At 39.9% G+C, this 21,267-nt stretch overlaps 1 protein-coding gene across 1 annotated transcript in view; it reads left to right on the plus strand.

Moving 5' to 3' along the window:
* The first annotated feature begins 16,521 nt into the window (after positions 1-16,521).
* LOC140234623 (uncharacterized) overlaps positions 16,522-21,267 on the plus strand; it is a 68,431-nt gene continuing 63,685 nt past the window's right edge. The window contains exon 1 of the mRNA XM_072314650.1: positions 16,522-16,752. Coding sequence (XP_072170751.1) covers positions 16,747-16,752 — 6 coding nt within the window. The 5' untranslated portion in view covers positions 16,522-16,746. The remainder of the gene's footprint in view (positions 16,753-21,267) is intronic.

Here is a 21,267-nt window from a genome sequence, read left to right on the forward strand (position 1 = left end):
TTGTAGGGCATCTGCTGAAATGCATTACCTGTCTCTTTGAGTTGCGTGCATGTAGGGGATTAAGGTTGTAAAGTGTGACGCTGACATTGTGGAAGGTCTTTCTAGCACTGAAGACTTGTTACATTTGTGTTCCTTTCAAGGATGAGTTCAGAGGCTTGTGAAGCTGCAGTGAGAACAGACAAGGTCCTTTTGATTTGTCATCAGAGGCTGAGCCTTCACATCCAAATACATTTTTAAGGACGCTACCCAAATTTCACGTCATATCGGGATTCATTGTCTTTTATTTGATTACTCGCAAGTGCTATAGATATCAATGTGTGAAGTGCAAACTTTTCTCAAGTCCTTAACCCATTGAGGACGGACTGATTTTGCTACAACACACATTTCCCACAGACACCTGCCCGAGTATACTTGGGACTCGTCTTCAACGGGTTAATATTCCTTCCCTTTTTTTTGTGAATATATCTATCTGCAACTGCTTCATTGTGCCAAGACAGCATACTCAGAAGATATCAATGAAATATTAAAGTAGGTCATGTAAGACTATTGTATTCATCTCAATCTAACAAGGCATTCATGCTTGAATATTAACGGAAATTGAAATTTTTCATTAACTCTGTGCAAATGTATAGACACTGTAACTAATGCATAAAAGTAAAGCTGTCAGCGAATGTTATCATTTTTCATCAAGAGCCGGGTCATCATTTCCTTCAATTTAGTGGATCTCTCACAGTTGTCAGAGGTAGTTTTGTGGAGGAGGAAATGCATGGAAGAGTTTAATGGCTTACATAACCAAGTAATTAATCATATCCCATTCATTTCTGTAGTGAAAGGCATCTTTTCAAGGCAAAAATGTCAACTACAATTTAAAGCTGTTAGCAAACAGATTGATTTTGTCTTTATCCCCTTTTTCCTCCCCTATCAGCCAGCTTTATGTATTAGTGTGGGTACATTTGGAGATGTGGATGTCGTACAGTTTCCCCTCGCTTGTATCCAGGAAACCTAAATTCTCCTCATCAGAGATTGCCCACTGGGCCGGTAATGCGGCACATATGGGTCTGGCGACAGACAGTCCCCTCCATGGCGGTCAACTCGTAATTACGTGGTACTGCTAATCATCGGGGCCAATAAATTCCTGCTTTGATTAAAGCCCCTGTTGGTCCGTGCAGACAGCCTGCAGTTGTGTCATCTCAATCTGCATCTAAAAAGGAAGAAGACAGGGGGAGTATGTGATTGATAATAGTGATGTTTCAATTTCCAGCTTTGTCAAGCAGTCTTGTTTGTGTGCTCAGGTATTGCAGCTTTCAATGTATTCTTCCTATCAGTTTTCGTATCGTGGGACGCACTGGAGATTGAATGCGTGATGCAACTCCAGCTGTGAGCTGAGACCAAGTTCATGCCTTTTTATTACAAATAAACAGTGGCAAGAAGATACTTGGTCGAAGCATGTCTGCGACAGGCTGTAAATCTACATCAAGCCACGTGTGTGTTATGAGATAGGCGACAGTAACCTCCTGCTGGCTGCAAGTCTTCTGTCCTGTATCCTCAAACCGCACCCCCTAGCAACCAACTGCAGCTGCCTCCCCCTAGCAACCACTCTTCCACTCTTCCACCGACTACCTATCATGTGGGGGGGGGGGCATTGCTATACTGTGTTAGTCTGTGAATACAGACACATTGCTCTCATGGAAGAAGGTTTCTAAAGGCAAGGCTTGCAATAAACTGCTGAAATTGACAGTAAAAGTGGTAATTATGGGGAGAACATTTTCCTGAAGTTTTATTAGTTATCCCAACAACAAAAATAACAAGCCATCTTCATTGAGCAAGACTGCAAATTTTCTTACAATGTCAAGATTTCTTCTTGAAACCTATCCTGCTGTACGTCCCAATCTATAGTCTCCTGCAGTCAGACCCTGCTCAAATTATGATGCTTCTTTTCTTTCTTTTCAATGCATACAGAAAAGTACATCAGGGTCTCGTGTACTTTCTGAAATTTCAATTTGCTATCAGCACTGCCTCCAAAGCTAGATAATAGCACTGCTCTGCAATATTTCAGAGGTGTTGCTTGGATAACTTGGATGACGGGCTTTCTGATACGAGCCTAAGTGGTTTAATGGTGTGCATCCCAAGACTTTGTAGTAGTGACGACACATTAGGCATATTGGGAGTATCCAACTTGGGTCATGTCGTTGCATTAATTTGTGCAGAGCGATAGAGGCTGGAAGCTCTGAAAAAATAATGTATCAAGGGAAGATCTGTGGTACACATTTCAAATCCCAGACTTCCAGAGAGTTCGTGAGATTGAAACAGAAAGTGTAAGCACTTTTCAGAGTGCGGACTGCACTGTGTAAACACCCTTGGTCCCGCTGGAAGTTGACATCGCAAATTTCTCTGTTGTCTGTGGGAATGCTGCATTTGCGAGGAAGAGATGGAAGGACCTCTTGATAGGATCTGAAAGTTCAGCAGACAGTTGTCATGGTGATGACACAGGGATGTTGAGGGGAGGAGCTGATGGCTCCATTGCTGCATTCCAGAGGAGAGAAATCACCCTTTTTGTTTATTCTGTTTTTTAACAGACACTCTACCAGATTTTTATTCTATCTCCTCCCTGTTACATCTTGATCATTATCCTTGGCGGTGCTTTCATGATTGCTAGTCATTGGGATAGAAAGGGGCAAGAAGGGAAATTGACCCCGCAGCATCAACATTCCAACATGCTTTCCGTTGGCCAATGGTGGCTTAAACTCTTCGCCGCCAGCTAGCCAGGCTGAAGGGGGCCAGAGAAAACGGAGAGACTCTTGGATGGATCCCTGAGAGAAACTGTTCCAATAGCCGACTGGAATACCCCAGCACCACAGCCTTGGGAGGGATCGCGTCAAACAAGCCATCTTGAATAACAAGGAGGAAAAGAATGAAAATTAGTGGACAGAGATGCGATGCAGAGGAAGTTAAGAAATAATGGAGATGCATGGAAAGGGAAAGACCAATCTTTCAGGCCTGCAGATTTTTCAATTTATCCCTGAGATACGATCAAACAACTGTCACCGGGCATCCTCAGCTGAAGATAGCAGCTTTCCGCTGTTGGGATAAAGGGCCAGTTTGGATGGGGATGTGGTCTGCAGCGGTGCAAGAAGCATCCGATGCATGCGGAGGACACATACCAACACTTCCAACCAGCCGTTTGCTCTTCTTCAGTTGTTCTCCCGTAAATATCTCATTAGCAGGGAATTTGGATTTATCATGTGGGACGATGGCTTCAGCTGTCTTGCCGCGTCTGTTTGGTTGGCAGAAACTTCTCCCGATGAAGTGGTGTTCATTCTAGGACCAGCATCAGCTCCGTGAAGGGCAGTTGTTTCAGTACGCCCCTGGCAGTGCAGTCATTCATTCATGCTGCCGTGAACCCCCCGTGACCCCTGTACTGCGAAGCGCTGCGACACAGTGGTTATCTTCACGCATCATGCCATTATTACCTCAGCATATTATGCCGTTAGTGTCATAAATGTGAAAGGAATACGGGTGTGCAAGTCTGTGTGGAGTTTTCGGAAACTGACCGGAAAGTACATAAGTCAACTAGGTCATTGAACTTGAACTATTCCTGCTTGGCAACTGATTGATGTGATCTCTGTCAGAGGGGGAAAAATATAACCAGAGAGATTGAAACCCTGCAGGGATAAAGTGACTGACGTTGAGGGAGGTTAAGTTCTACTAGCTCAGCTGAAGGGAGCTCCCGAAAAATTCTGGGCCTGCAGTTTCGCTGCTGCCATGTTCAGCGTGACAAAACAAAATCTCATTCTAACACTGCTTCCATCTTACAGGTTATGTCATGTGCCAGAAATGTGCTGATAAATATGTGCAAGGAAATAAACATACACTCTTTTTTCCCCCCATGGGAGCAAACAGAGTTCATGAGCCTTGTTTTGTTGGTTTTCCCCCTTTTTCTATAACATGATGAGAGCACTGACATTAAGGTGTGGAATGAGAACTTCAGAGATGATTATTGGACAGAATGTGTAGCCTAGCTTCATGCTCCCACAGAGAAAATGATAATTCTTACCTGTGCAATATTTTCCTCTTCAGGACATGATATCTTAATACTTCAAGCTTGACTGGTCGGCCATGCATTATACAGCAGAAGTATAAAAACAGATGAGCAGACAGTGTACAGATGACAAGAGAAACCCCAAAGGCCAGTCTGGACAAATATTTTTTTTTTTTCATCGCTTGTAGCAGAAATAATTTTGGCCATCATCAGCTATTGCGCCCCCTCTGGCCCCGAAGCAAAACTTGCGGGCAACCCGATGCTACAAAATGCAGGTTGTTTAATCAGTCAAGGGCATTCAAGTTAACCCACCAGCCATGCACACACGTGATGAAATGAGAATATGGATTGATGCACTTTTGATGAGCGAGTGAAGCTATGGGTTGTTGTGTTTTCAGCGATTTCCATGCCAGCATTATTGTGTGGTCATTGTTTTCGCCTGGGCATTAGCTGAGGAGACTCTGGGTTGTGGTATGAGCACATCGCTTTCTGCGGAACCTTTGTCATAATTGCATTTTGGATACATGGATCTTGAGGATAGTGTGAAATTAGAATGCATATTTCTTGTAATCTGCAGAATGTGTACATTTTTTTCTTCTTGCAAGGAGCTGCCAACTATTAATTTGATAGTCAAGATGAAATATTGAACGTGGAGTCGGATGTCAGCAAAAGTAAAGTAGTACAAAGGATGGCCAAATGTTTTCTTTTCACTCGTTGGATTTTTCCTGCCTCTTCTCCATGCTTGGCGTCGAAATATGCGAGACACAAGGAAAATGAGCTGAAGTCTGGCACTTGTTTTGATTTCAGGAGCATCTTCAAGAGCTGACATCTCTTCATATTTTTTCACCAGGGCAATCTTCGCTGTGGGTACCTGGTATCTGGTAACTCGCTAGACTGGAGACGGTGTACAGAACAACTGTTTGGTGTCATAAACCGCAGTGGAGTATTAACCAAAGCGATGTTGTTTGTGTGTGGAGCCCAATCTTTGGGTGCAATGACCTCTTGGATCATGTAAGAGGAATTTCACCATCTATCTCGCTACCCCACTCGCCCTCAGTTGGACTTTGCCTCCACTGGGCACAACTGGGAAAGCTCCCTCCAGTCACTTCTGTCGCCGTGCCAACGCTCCTCCCTATAGGCTGAGATGTCTGACATACCTCTCACCGCTGTTGGTCTCATTGGACTCCGCGGCGAGGCTACCCCCGGCAGGATGGAGGTAATCGATCCGCATTGCCCTTTTGTTTTTGTTTTCTCATCGGTGGCTGCTAGGGCTTTACGAACTTAATGTCAAGAGGTAACAGAGTTTGCATGCTTTCATGGGGGGGGGGGGGGGGGGGAGGAACCGTAGCGAAGTCAAAAGTAGTTGCCTGACAAGGTTATTGAATTAGCGCTGTAAGTCTGGTTAGCAGCATATATCACATTAGCGTAATATAGCACTGGTTTGCAAACCAAGTTATAGCAGCCTATGATGGGACACAGCAAAGGGGTCTGCACTGTGTTCCAAGTTCGACAAATAAGCAGGGTAAATGTTTGGAATACTTTTGCGTCAGAGGTGTACCTCACGATGACTTAACCCCCCATGCGCAATCTGGTATACATGGCACATATTTACGCAATAGGTAGCTTGGAGCTGTGCAATGCTTTTAACCGCATAGTGTGCATTGCACAGGAGGCCCCCTTGGTTCTATTCCAACATTTAATATGCCTCCTAATGTTTGTCACGGAGCATGCAGTTGAGAGCTACAAACATTTGCTGTCACAGTCGCTTCTCTGCTCTGCTCTGGCAATATGGCCGCCCCTACCTGATTGTATGGCCTGTGTCTTGTTGCGTGTGGCTAGGAGGCACTTCTCTCTCTATCTCTCGAGCATTATTTCACAGCATTGGTAGGCCCACCCCATAATCGGATATAAATCAGGGCAAAATGGATGAGTTGGGGTGACTGGGAGGTGATGGGGTCCTCTTTGAGGTATGTATCCAATTCCCTTTAACCCTACGAAGACAATTTGATTTTGTTGCCGAACTCATAATGTGTCTCGAACTTGAGGTGGTGTTTGCCTTGGATTGATACTGAAGGGGTTAAACCTTGACTGAGCATGCCCCTGTAGTGAGATGGTTTTGTTTGTACTGTTTGGATGGTGGTGTTTTATACTTTCCCAACCTGGAACCAAAGGCTGTGAAAATTTCTACCAAACCTGACTTGCCAAAATGAATGATTTGAGTGGTGAAAGTGGAATCTACTTTATATAGTAGCAGACTTAAGAAAGGAAATTATGAATGGAGAAAGTGAACATGTTGCCTGTGAGCATTATTTGACAACATTTCATACTGCTTTTTAGTGCCTTGGTCTTTCCTGCTATGTATGTGTGTTTTATTTGTTATGTGTTTTTGTTATGTGAAACTAAAGAAATCAAATAAAGATTACTGAAAAACAAAAAGTGTGTGTGTGTGTGTGTGTGTGTGTGTACTGTTGGACAAGAAAAACAAACTTTGGTTGAGTATCATATCAACATTATGTCAGTTAATAAGCTACTTGCATAATATTTATGATCCAGTGTAACCACTCTCACTTGTGGTTTCTATCATGGTTGGCAGATTGTCACATCGATAGTGTGTTGTCATCGTTTTTTGGCCTGTATCTGATTTTTTAGTCTGGAGTTTGGCTTCTTTCATGGAAAATGTAAAGATATTTGATATTGCAGAACAACTGATGAGCATTCTCTAGCACTATCATGAATTGAATATCATCATGCAGCATCTATCCTCATGCACTCTATGGCCCGAATTCACAAAGGTGGTACAAATGAAACCATGGTTTAAACCATGGACAATTTGTATGGAGCGTGACGTGTTGCATGGCCTATATTGTTACGAAATCTTACAAAGTGTTTTCGTCAATTTCGTCGATGAAATGTTCATTTCATTACGAAATATTAACTTTACGTTGATGAAATGACCATTTCGTTAACGTAATGGTCATTTCGTCGACGAAATGACTGATTTCGGAATGAAATAGGCCATGCAACACTTGGTGCCCCATAAAAAAAAATACGGTCTTTGTCCATGGTTTCATTTGTACCACCTTCGTGAATTCGGCCCTATGTGTCCATACTAGATATGTGACAGGAATATATATGTATACAGGGAGGTGGAAGAGAGAACCTCCCTGGTGGTATATATGTATACACTCTAGGAAAGGTGCTTAATTTCATTTTGACTTCACATTGTTTGTATTAATTCAGGAAAAGGACAGAGTATATATCAATTCACAATGAAAAATATGTTTTATATAGAAAAGAAGATATGATTGTCATTTTATCATTTTTTTAAATCACACATTCAAATTGACATAACTTTAAATGTGTTAGAATTCACCTATCAATTTCTGCTGATTTATTTTATTTCAATATCATTGATTTGATGCAGAAAAGCTTCATCAGTGCAGGACAATTCCACTTGAAGACACACTTGTGACCACATTGACATTTCAAACAGAAAAAAAAAGCTATATTAGCAACTTTTGCTGTTTGTTAAATCTAGATGACAACCAGTGTATGTATGCACAGTTATCTTCTGTAGTAATAGCTTATGAAGAAAATACAGTCAAACTCGGATACCTCGAAGTCGTCGGGACTGAAGAAATTGGTTCGAGGTACGCGAATTTCGAGGTACGCGTACGTCGAATTTTCTTCGACTTATCCGATTTTTGTCGATGTTCAACATGGTATCTGTTACAGTGCCTACCGATTGTTTGTATGCTTGTCAATTGGATTTGAATCGACTTTAACATGAATGAATTGAATGAAAATCGATGTTCTTCTTTCATCAGTGTTTTCTGGTGGACAATTAAATGACTTATCACCATAAAAAAAAAGAAAATACCGGTACGTAATCGAGTGCAAGACAGGGTTGCAGAACATGCGTGCTGAATGTACATTGTCGCGTCGGCGTAGGTACCCCCTCGATCACTATTCGTATTTCCTCCTTTTCTCTCTCTAAGTCATCATCTCTTACACAATATCCAACACATAAATCACAGTCTTAGCTTTGCAAACTATTAAAATTTCGCACAACTATGGGTGTACATGTAGCTCACCAAGACTGTTTAGAGCTACAGGGAGCGACGGCAATGTCGCACCGCTACGCACCGGTCTTCCATGTGTCTACCAGCAGCACTCACAGTCAGCAGACGATACCGTTAATCATTTCCAAATGTAAAAGCAACGATCTGTTATTTATTTTAGTATCATACGGAGCAAAATATTACTGTTATTCATTTCTAAATTTCCAAGCAAATACCCGACATTCGTTTTACTATCATACGGAGCCCAATATTACTGCTGTCCACTTCCAAAAGTGAAATGAATTATCTGACAATCATTTTATCATCGAATGGAGCTGAATGTTACTGTTTTTCATTGTTGAACGTCAAGGCAGACATCAGACATTTATTTTACCATCAAACGCAGCTGAATTCTAGTGTTATTAATTTCGAAATGTATAATAGCAAATATCCGACATTTATTTTAGCATCGTATGGAGCAGAATGTTACTGCTATTCACTTCCAAATGTAAAAGCAATCATGATTGTGATATTTATTTTGGAATCTTCCGGAGCCGAATGTTCTTGCTATTTACTTTCGAAAGTAAAAGCGAACATCCGACATTTATTTAATCATCGTACGGAGTTGAATGTTATTGTTATTCATTTCCGAACGTAAAGGGATCATTCGACATTCATTTTAGCCTATTCCGGAGCTCAATGTTATCGCTATGTACTTTCGAACGTAAAAGCAAACATCCGGCATTCATATTATCATCGTACGGAGTGGAATACTATTATTTATTTCCGAACGTCAAAGCAAACATTCGAAATTTATTTCAGCATCTTCCGGAGCCGAATGTTATTGCTATTTACTTTCGAATATAAAAGCAAACATCATACGGAGTTGAATACTATTGTTATTCATTTCCGAACGTCTAAGGGATCGATCGACATTTATTTTTGTATCTTTCGGAGCCGAATGTTATCCTTGTTTATTTCCAAACGCAAAATCAAATATCTGACATTAATCTGAGCACCGTACAGAGCTGAATCTTACCGTTATTCATTTCCAAAAGTATAAGCAAACATCCGACATTTATTTCAGTATCGTATGGAGTTGAATATTACTGTTATTCATTTCCAAAATCAAAAGCAATCATCTGACATTCATTGTAGCAACTTTCGGGGCCGATTGTTACCGCTGTTCATCTCCAAAAGTAAAGGCAAACATCCGATTTTTTTTTGGTGGCCCGACGTGCGTTTTGGTGGCCCCGGGCCACTGTAAGTGTCGAGCCCTGAATAAGTGCAGCACAGTACATGAAGGATGGGCTACTTTAGTAGTGAGTAATATTGCAAGATCAGATTCCGGCTATGGCTTCTGAGGACAGTGCTATTACTGTAATCATAAACATTTACCGAAGAGGATTGTTCGCATTAAAAAAAAAAAGCGAAACAATCTTACGGGGCCTTGACGATTGTGCTAGAAAAGAAAAGAAAAAAAAATACCGAAAACTCAAAAAAGATTCAAGTCAAAACAGGGGTAAAATACATGATGATTTTTTTTTTGTCTGAAAATCGTAAAGCGTATTATTCCGTTACTTCAAAATTTATCAGAATAAACTGTTGTTAAATCATATCTATGCTAAATGCTAGGCCTATACTTCCAGATCATATACCACACTATTTTCATAATCGCATTGCTGGAAAAAAAAAAATATTCAGAGCTTGCGTTCTCGGGGGAGAATTAATGAAACAAACTTCGTGAAAGGAAAAAAAAAAGTTATACAAAAAAAACGCACTAGCGGGAGATTGATGTTTGGACAGTGGACCGTGATTAATGCCAAAGTTATAACTGTCAACACCTAATTAAAGCAGGTGCGCCACGACGGTTAAGAAATGTACGCGCACGGCATGACTATCACGATCGCAAATCAAAACAGAGTGGTCAAAGAAAGATGATGGGCAGAGCGTAGTGCTATTGTAAGCACTCCATTTGCACGGCTGCTATATGCATACCGTGTACGTGTGTAGGTACAGTAGGTGTTGGGGATTTTCCTTGTCAGCTGTGTACCGGGTATTTCTTTGAGCGCACGATCGTTCTGGGGGCTCAGAATATTTACAATCGAGTGTGAAAAGATTTGTGACATGTCTTCGCTGTCTACACGCGCTTCATCGGAAATGCTGAGTGATGTTTGCAATTTCAATTCGAGCAACATGCTGGGAAAAACAATAAATTAATTAAGATTGGGACATGAGATTTCCCTTCGAGGTAACCGAACTTCGAGTTAGTTTTTTCGAGCTACGCGAATTTTAACACACGAAAACTCCATAGGAACAATCGGGACTTTCATTTTGCCTCCGAGGTAAGCGATATTCGGCTTATCCGAGTTCGAGGTATCCGAGTTTACCTGTACTCTCATTATGCATTCATACACATACTGTTCCTATTGCAGAAATGACAAAAGGGGGGGGGGGGACAGACTCTATGCCAACTGTTTGCAAATGACTGTAAAAGATACACACACAAAAACTCCAGTGTGGGACTGCAATGTCCACATCTCGGTGAATCATCTCCCACACTTGTTGCTGCGTGCACGTGTGGCAGCGACAGTTGGTGTCCCCCTGACCTAGTTTGAGGCGTAACAGGTTCCAGTTGGTCTCTGAGATCATGTATCCCCACAGCACGGCAATCTGTCATCTGTCATAACCTCTCAGACGTGACTGTGTGGGAATAAACGCCAATTGATGAAAGCCTCAATTTTGTATCGATTTCCCTTCATACAAATAGAACAGTAGGAATGAGGGGGAAAAAAAGACAGCTGTACAATCTGTTTGCTTCATAGCAAGTACACACAATCACATAACGGAATCACTGTGCAGATATGTTTAGAGGTACTCCGTATATCCACAATCCTGTTTGGGAGTAATGTTTTGTGTGATATGACATATGATATGGATGGATGCAGCTTGTTATCCTGGCTGGCACATTAGATTCAGATAGAAAGACGTTGAATGCCCAGATGTCATCATGACGAGAGAAATGTGTGACGGTAGCTCAGATATGGCAGACAGGCCTCCTGGTTAGCTGATGTAAGTAATATTTCATTGCTTTTGTGGACAGCTATCATGATTTTTTCCTTCGCATTGTGCACAGAACCGTGGAGAAATTGAAAGACCGAAAAAGAAATAGGTGATAATGTGAACGTTTCATAATATAAAGCCTTGTGTGGAGGCTTGGGTAAAAAGAAGTCGCGTGGTCCATTGACCAAAACTTGCGTTTATGTGATCCCATAGGATGACAGTTATGATGACAAACTGACATTCATAATGATCCTAACTTTTTTTTATATGTCCAGTTTTGCCCTGATCTGATGGTTCGCATGAAAAGGAACCTCAATAAGGTATATTTTGGTAGTTTCCTTTTTAACTTTACCTTTTTTTTTCATTTTGGCCTTGGTCTCCTCTGTGTTTTGACTATGTTAGATTCAACTCCTGAAGGTACTAAAATAGCAATTGAAGGTATGACTTCAGTTGTATGAAGACTGATTTTTTAGGTACCTCACAGCAGTCAGCATTCTGTCTGCTCTGGCAATGTTACAAAATTTGTTCCAATTAGATTTTTATCTTTTCTGAAATTTTGATAAGAGACACCTGTTTCATTGAATTGAATAATTGAATTGAATTATGATTTGCTTTATGCCGCTGCTTTTTGGAAGCAACCGCAGGACTGGAGGCGAGGCTGTAAGTCTCCTCCAAAGTGATATTTTGCTGGAGTAATTAAAAAAGCAGGTCAATTTTCCTCCAAAAGAAATAAATAAATGAGATGATGCCAAGTGCCCCACATATTAATTTCCATGTCAGATAGTACCGTACATCATCATCAATGCATGTATTATTCCTCCATCTCAGCTTGAGATGCGATCTCGTTTGCTGTCCAAGCAGGCCCAGCCTCAGTCCAGAAATAACAGCTGCAATTTCCTGCCACTGCACATAAAAAAAAAAATGAAATAAAAAGAAGAAAAGATATGGCCGTCATCAGCATCCCATAAAGTAGTTGAGCTGTGGCAGTACTGACAAGACTACCGCACTCTGTAAAGTTCTAATTGAGATTGTAACAGGTGTGTTTTTAACACCATGATCACTCATTCGTCACTGATCTGCCACATTATTCAATTTGCTGAAATAATGTATGAGAGGATTTTTCTTTTTTAATGGAGAAACAGTGCTATAAAGTCTTTCATCAGGCAACATCAACATATCTTTCTATCTATCAATTTTTGTATTGTGTATGTACTTACACGCATGCATACATGTACATACGTACATACAAACAAACAAAAAATGCATACACATGTGTTCATTATTAGACGACTTTGCCTCTGGAAAATGTTCACACTCTTATGAAACAAACCATCATACCGTGTATGCCTGCCTCTATCAAGAATGGTAAGAACAAAGATATTGCCAAATTATTGATTCTTAAATTGACAGTCAAATTAGTCAAAAACAATCCAACTGTCAATGTACTGAGTGAGTTATGCATCGTGACATTTATCATTATTGTGGCGCCCTTAGCAAACAATGTCTTCTTCGTAGAATTTGATGAATTCTAAATATAACTCGTGATGAAAGAATCACTATGTCATATTGTCTGCTGTGGAGTAGTGGCAAATTACTGTATCATGTATGCATTTGACTGATTTACCAGAATATCAGATTCACACATCGACGGGATTGCATTTCTATACTCTTGTCTTTTACTTTCATGCCAAGTTACTCGTGTAAATCAATGCTAACATTTGTTACAAAGTGCAAAAGATCTGGGCCCAGTTTTATTAAAAGATATAATCGATTATAAATTTCCTTACCACACAGGCTGCCATAGACTTACAATAGAAATCAACTATATAATCAATTATAACTCTTCATAAAACAGGGCCCAGATGGGTGTACCTTTGATTCTTCTGTGTAGTTCCAGATACATGTATATATCTGCGCAAGAAAACTAACTCAGACTAGATCTAAACTGGCATGGGGACACAGAAATGTGACCAAGCGTATAATGTGGGAGTGTTTTCAACAATAGGGAAAATGACAAATATTTCCGTGGTTCTGTCTCGCCACATTCCTCGCATACAAAATTAATCCATTGTTGCAAGCTGCAGTTGTTTACAATGTTTGTCGAACAATGGATGTGGGATCTGTTTTTTTATAACTTGGTGCAAGGTGAAGTTGTGTATGATATTTTTCAAACAGTGACACTGAGATTTATTTGTGTTCGTGATGTTGAAGGATAACATTGAGATATATATTTGTCAGTCTAATATGACAGCTGTATGCAAGAGTATGTGCATAATATACAAGATTATCTTTACCCATTTTTTGGTGTGATTAGTATTGCCTAGGCAATAAATTGATTTCTTAACGGGTTCAAACATCCTTTTACCTTTGAGCAGACTTTCATTATAGAAAGATTGATACACAAGTGCACTTCATTGCACACAGAAAAAAAAAGAAGAAGAGTAACTTCATATAAAACAGAGAAATTAGATCATGACATCTGAATAAATACTATATGGAACCCAGCTTGGACATTATGTGCTGTGCATAGTTAGTATTACGTAGTTCTATTCATTTGTGAGGTACCATGGCAACGTGCATGTACATGCCTGCCTGCCTCCAACACGGTGTGTATAGCTGATGAGGGGAAGGCTATTTAGGAATTCATTGGTCACCATGGTAATGGAATCGACAATGGACAAGTGATGCAAGGTCTACCAACACTCCCCATTTTTCTGTGTCTCTGCCCAATATTCATTCAAAGCCATGTTGGTCCCTACCTTTCTCTGCTAGTCTGTATGTCATCTCTTTCTGCGCTTCATTTTGCGCCCTGTTCAGAAAATTTGTTGAGATGTTATAGTTGATATTCCCCCTTTTTGTGGGTAGGGAAAATGTGACCCGCTACAACAAAATGATCCTAAAGTCGGGCGAGGTCGATTATTTGAAAATTGCATGGCACAATTCCCTAATCTTTCTGCTTTAAATTGATATATAACATGTCTTATAAAAATAATCAGCTGCGGAGATATCGATGTTTAAAAGAGCGCATGTCAAGATGTCTGGGAAATCACTGTTTCGAGAAAAGCGCCCTAAAAGTTCTCCTCCACAATTAAGAGACACGCAAGTCAGTATTCACCTCTGGACAATAGAAGTTAAGCCCTAGCAACCCCCGAAATGCTCATTCAAACACAGCGTCGGCGGTCTCCTCACCGACCAATCAGTGACCAGGATGTCAGGAGAAGCGGCTAGGCGTAGCGTAACCCGCCCGCACGCACCAGTCGACTGGGCAGTGTGCGAGCTTCACGCTTCGGTTAGCGGCAAGCAGCAAACTGACCAATGAAATCACTCTGGTCGTTGTTAGGGGCGGAGCCTATGTGTGGCGCTCAATCCAAATGTTCGAACCAGTTTCTGCTTCGTTGAAACGCCAAAAAAAAAAACATGGCCCAGAAAAACGCTATTTTTTGGTCTTTCCTTTCATCATTTTGCTTCAAAATTTCGACAGATGATAGAAGACATGTCAGACTCTTATAATATATCAAATTCAGAAAATCGTAATTTTGACGGCTTCGACCGTGCGCGACTTTAGGACCATTTTGTTGTAGCGGGTCACAAATGTGTCCATGGTATTAAATAGGTCTCCTAACTCAGTATGCAGCGGTATTAGACATCATATTTTGCATTCATTCCGTATGCTCCACAGAATTTTGACATTCATTCGTATGTTTTGTTTTCATTTCTAAATGGAAGGGGCCAATCATTCCATCGTTGGTCAAAGACTGAAGCGTTGTGAAGCACACAAATAGAAAATGATGGTCTGTGCTGTCATTTTATGCAGAGTGAATTTTGATTAGTGAGGGCTGATGTGGAGACTAGCTATAATGCAATCAATAATACATGAACCAAGTGACTACCATGCTCTTTCAGTAACTGACCTTTTCATAAAATCAATATACACCTGATATCAAGCCAGAGGCATTGTATACAGTTTAATATTCCTATATCGTGTGGTTTGTTGTTGGGCTGTGTGGTTTTGTTTTGGTAGTGTTGTTGTTGTTGTTGTTTTTTTATAGGCAAGCTGGCTTTGAATGTTCCATAATCATATCCAATGCACATTTTCTGGGAACTCAAGTGTGGTACAGGATAAGAAGACACACACAAAATAAAAGAATTAATCACTGGATATCTGTATTCATTTATCAAGTTTTCGTGACCTCTAGACTGCTGAAATTTAGATGTGTGGTTTTATGATAATTCTTTGAAATACTGAGAGGAAATGTTTCGTAGAAGATATTTGTCATCATGTTATCACAGGTTGTATCTGTATGCTTTCAGCAAACATATTTGAACTTTGATCCCTATTTTGGAAGATATGGGATGCATGATTTGTTTGTGTACTTTCTGGTGTTCAAAACATTGCAACAAAAACAAGCCTAATGAACGGGTTGATTGAAAGATTCTATCATCATCCCAATTATGCAGTCATTATATGAAAATCCTCCGGAGTTACACAGGCAAACCCTGTGGGCAGGAGGAATGTACACCCAGTGACCGTATTTGTCCAGTTCACATAAACATTTTTGTGGTAGGAATGTGAAATATGCAGGGTGCCTTTGGTTCATGGAACCCCCCAGCATCCGGCCTTAAAATCCTTTGGGTAGTGATAAATCCCTAGAGTATTCTTTGTCAACCATAAACGAGTTCAGAGAACAAAATGTCACTAAACTCAGGCGATTTTCCACGCAGCGCAAAGGGAAGGTTCACAGAGAGGCTGAGGGAATACCTATCACTGTCAGCAAGAAAGCAGATTGTTAGAATGAAGAGAATGAATGGGATGGCAGTGATACCAAACCGACTTCGTCATCTTTGCCAGAATCTTATCAATACACCAGTCGCAAAACTTCTATTGGGGGTGGGAGTCAGGAAGCCAACTGGATTCCTTTCCTTTGTTCTCCATTTTATTCTTTTACAAAGACACTTTTGTGTCATGCCTGAATGAGCTGCAATTCCCCTACAGTGTCTAGAACAACAACAATAATAACAGCCCATTGGGAGGTTTTTTACTAGTTGGGCATGCTTATCTTCGCTGTGTGCACGTGTCCATGTGTGCATACACAGGCACAGACAATAGCTATGGCAGTCACACACACACACACACATACACACACAGAGCACAGAGGAGTGAAGGTTGCAAGACCAACACCGTGGTGCAAAGTTTATCAAAAAGCTGAACTGCTTTACCCTCTACCAGTACATACAAGAGCCTTGGCCCCGAAACCAGTTAGATTATATGATCTCTCTCTGGGCTCCGGCTATAAAGGAAATTTCTTGCCTGTGGAATTCTATAACGTGGATCTTGTCAGTGTGTGTGAGACAGGAATTTGTAATAATATCTAGTTGTCTGTGGAAGGCAAGGAAATGAAGACTTGATATTGGACAGTCTTTTTTAAAGGATTCCTCCGTGCTGACAAAGCTTTGCCTGCCTTCTGTGAGGATTTAACTTATGAGGATTATCTGCCAAAGAGGTGCCGGCATTTTCAGAGGAGTTTGCGCCTGTTCTTTCTCAGCTGGAATCACCCCCACCCGCCTGGGGTGCGGAGTGTGGGCATGATGGTGAGTTTGCCTAGTTACGACACACACACACACCAATCCTATTTTGACACTGTTTGTACATGTTTTGACCTCACTTCATTTTTAAAGGTGTGTCAAACTTTGGACAAGATTTGATATTGGTCTTTTTCATGTCTGCTACATACCTGTCCCTATGAAGTTGGAAGGGAGATATATCTTCTTGTTCAATGTTGATGATACAGGTGCCTTATACCGAAAGGTCCTGCACTGTATTACATCAAGATCCATACCCAGATACATACCAGGGGGGTGTTTCATAATGCTGTTTGTAAAGTTACGAAAGACTTATGAGTGACTGGTGATCGATCAGTTCTTGTGCTGAATTATGGAAATTCTGATAAGTATAGCACATCAGAACTGATCACCAGTTGCTCGTAAGTTGTTCGTATTGAATAGCTTTATGAAACAGGGCCCTGTTTACAATCATCCATTCAGCCAGCCACCCTGTGGTGGAACTTGTTTCATATTATGCTACATTTAAAAAAAAATGCAAATATAGGAAAATTCTCAAGGTGCAATATGGGAATTTACCAAAAATAAAGGCCGTAACATATGATAGTATACTTATGTATTTAAATGACATCTTGTACACAATCTTAATGTAATCTTGCACACAATCGCATTAAATACTTTATACAATGCTTCATGCTTTGCAACTTACTGGTTCTGTCAATCAAATCTATACAATGTATATCAATCAAACAAAACACTATGATTCTAAGTGAATTAAGCAAGCTTACAAAAACATATCTTCAAAACATTAGGTTGCACTGTTACACTGCGCAACAAGATGACAGTATATAAAACTATAACATCATATATAACATGATATTGTCTCTCATTGTTGTACAAATCCATTTTGTGAGTGCAAACATTTTTAGTTCAACAAGAGAGACAGCCCTGCTTTTCGAAAAAAGAGAGGAAAAAAACAGCTGTCATATATGCATAAGTGGCTGGATAAATTTGTCCAGCCCAGACAGCTGTTGTTAAGTTGATTTAGACTGTAAATGCCATGTCAACATACCGACCCTTAACTTAGTGATGCTTTGTCACTGCAGACCTATGTAAATGTACACACAAATGAAGGGTACGCCTGATTTTGTCACCTGTAGATCGAGGTCCTGTTCTGAGATACACTGAACAGTTGTTGGAGAATTTGACTGCTAAGTGTAACTTTGGCCAAAAAAAAAAAAAAAAAAAAAAAAATGTCTGCCAATGCAAGAAGACACTTTTCAAAGGAGTGTAATGTACAAATTGTATGTTTCTGTTATTATACCATAGGTAGTCGTGTATTCAAGTACAACTAAAGTTGTGGTGTGCCATTATTTACACCTGCAATGACATTTGTACAGTAGGCCTACATTGCAATGACATACATGTAATTTAGTGACAACAGCTATACTTCACCCCCACATGAATACATCGTTGGTAAATTTTGTGCTGCTTTTTGTGGCCATTCTTTTAGTCCTGCCTTGCACAATTAACAGAAATAATAGTTGATTAGGATATAACCATCTGTAGGACCTATTCCTCCCTTCTCCTGTTTTGTTGTTTTGTTTTTCTATGTTTTAATTTTTGTTATGATTGACTTTTTTTCTAAGGTGTACTTTTTGTTTAAAGAAAACAGGTGTACGTGAATGTTGCATCTGTTTTGAAACCAGACAGTCACCAAATCTCTCTGATGATGCATTTCTGTAAACTGCTCATCCCTGGTATCATCTGACGTGGGTTTTTGCATGATTGATAACAAACTGTCAAGAGATGGCTGTAACATTGAATCAGATTTGCTTTCTGGAAAGAATTTCTAATGTAATAATGTGTCATGCAGAGCATCCAAGATTTCCTCAAAATAGGGAAAAAATATGATTCAAAACCTCAGTACAGTTTGTATCCTTCCTGGGTTGTTCTACCTTCATCCTATATCCTTATCCAGGCGGATTTCGGATTTCCCATCCATTGCTTTTCATGTAGTTTTTTTTTTTTTTCTTCTTCTTCTTTTTTTCTGGGAGGGGGGGAGGCATGGGAGTGTTTTTTTCCCTACAACATTCTGCATTAGATACTCAATCATGAAACTACATGGAAAACTTTTTTTTTTGACAGGAAATCACATCAGTCAAGGTAGGGCACTTCGTATCATTGTGAAGCAATGGTAGTGCTTATAAAGGATGTTAATGTAAAATATTGCGAGCAATTTGTTGATGTAGGTTTTGTCATCGATCTTGTTTTTACTCTTCAGGGAAAAACAGTATAGGCTACATGAGTACATTTATTGTAAAAAAAAAGCAAATTCTTTTAAAAGAAAGAAGCTACAGACTACAATAGTGCTATATAGGCCTAGTGTATTCACAAGAATACAAATGTATGTGTGAAAAGAAAAGAAATAGGAATTGACTGTGATTGACACTACAGCTATGGAATTCTATGCAAATGTGTCACCTTGTACCAGTACAATGTGTATCGAATAAGCCAAAAAAGTGCACAAGGTGATGGGACTTCCCTTAACTTACATGATGTAATATAGGTCTACATATGTCATACTTTTCCCCCCTTTGAGGATCCCCTTCCCTTCCCCCCCCCCCCACCCCACCCCATGCATGACTGAGAACCAACACAATAGACGCCTTGTAGCCACAATTGTACGTTCAGTCAACGTCATATGAGTCATTCACACACACGTGTACCAGTACAATGTGTTATGATGTTTCAGATCAATGCAGTCGCATTTCATCTGGAAGCGGGAAGTCACGCGAAGAGGAATCTTCGAGGTTGTCGCCGGTCAGAAAAAAAAAGATTATCAGCCAGAGCATTGAAATAGTATTAAAATCTTCAATGATAATATACACACAGGTGTCTAAATTCAAGGGATAGACATATGGCCTTTTTGAATACACATTCCTGTAGTGCTTATGCATGGTTCTGTGATTTGGGTCCTTTTATGAATCCTCTGTGCATCAAAGGGTGTGTTAGCATTATTATTTTGAGGGGAAATCCTGCTCAAGCATTTTTGCAGAATTCTAATGCACATAATTCATTTATATTTTTGTATAGTTTGCATTCCTTAGACAGTGGCCCATGCTTCTTCTTCTTCTTCTTCTTCTTCCTGTTCAGTACAGTCCACCTTTGGTGTATTGTCGTACTGTTGGCAGGCATGGTATGGAGGTGTTTATGTACAGTGCAGGTCAAAATGACTACATTTTCTAGAGTGCAGCTAAAAACATCCCATTCCCTTCTAGCGGAGTTGAATCTAATCAAAATGGCTTTGTTATTGCCTTATTCGTACCAGAGAATCTGATCTGGCTTTCCAGCCCTTTGGTCAAATATTCAAGTTATTCTTGTCAGCCACCAAAAAACAAACAAACAAAAAACAAAAAACTTACTCCTTTTTTCTTCCCAAGTCTTGAGCAACCTTTGGAATGTACAGTAAGTGTTTTTGAATGTTTTCAACTGTTTTGATTTGACCTGTCCACAGTAAGAGATTTGTGTGTGGTAACTTACTATCAATAAAATTCATGTACATAATGTAAACACAATGTACACACAGTGGCAACAGGTGCAATGAAAGGAAAAAAAGAAACAGGTGCTATGAATGTTGTTCTTCCAACAACCACATACACCGTGTACTCTGTCTCCCCATACTGTTTCTTCTATACATTGTAGGTCCTTGTAAGTTCCCCTATACAAGTGTAGTATGTTAATTTTGAAAGGGTAACAAAATTAAACACAGCTTGCACACATTAAGAACGATAAAAATAAAATGTTGCGTATTACATGTACCTGTAGATAGCAATGTTGATTACTGTATTTAGTAGTTCCGGAGTTTGTTCCTCTCTACAGTGTATAGTGGCTTGATCATATTATGGTACAGGGCTTCATAATCAAGCTTAGTTGGCTCGTTTTTCCAGCATTTGTCCAAAATATATCAAAACTATTCACATTGATTCGGATGTTATACTGTTGTTGAGTTTCTTTTTTTTTTTATGTATGAAGAAACCATGATGAACATTGTGCTTTCAGCAGAGACCACAAACAAATTAATGCATTGTACCTGTTAAATGTTCCATATAATAGAAAAAACATGATTTCTTTTTTACCCTGGCATATCCAAATAAAGACAGAATCCGGGCTTGTCTTGTTACCTCCCAACATCAATCAGTGTACCAGTCACAGATTTTACACTCATTGCCAATGAAAACACAGCAAGAAAACGCTTTACCATCCAACAGGAATTGCAGGAACGGATACCAGACGGATGCCGAAGTGCAGCTCTTCATTTAACAGATTCATTAATCCATAATTACAAGTCAATTAATGCATGTGAAATGCTTACCTGTATTGAATGCAGGAGATTCTTACAATGTGGGAAGTTATATTTTGCATAATTTCTTACACAACATGCATGTAAAAGCTAAAGAAACCTTCATTTTTTTTTTTTTGTCAAGAGTGTGGCTTGTGTAATTGTCAATAAGGAAATGAGTTCTACTATAGATATCATTTAAC

This window comes from Diadema setosum, chromosome 11 (assembly GCF_964275005.1).
Source record: "Diadema setosum chromosome 11, eeDiaSeto1, whole genome shotgun sequence".
In the NCBI taxonomy this organism is placed as follows: domain Eukaryota; kingdom Metazoa; phylum Echinodermata; class Echinoidea; order Diadematoida; family Diadematidae; genus Diadema; species Diadema setosum.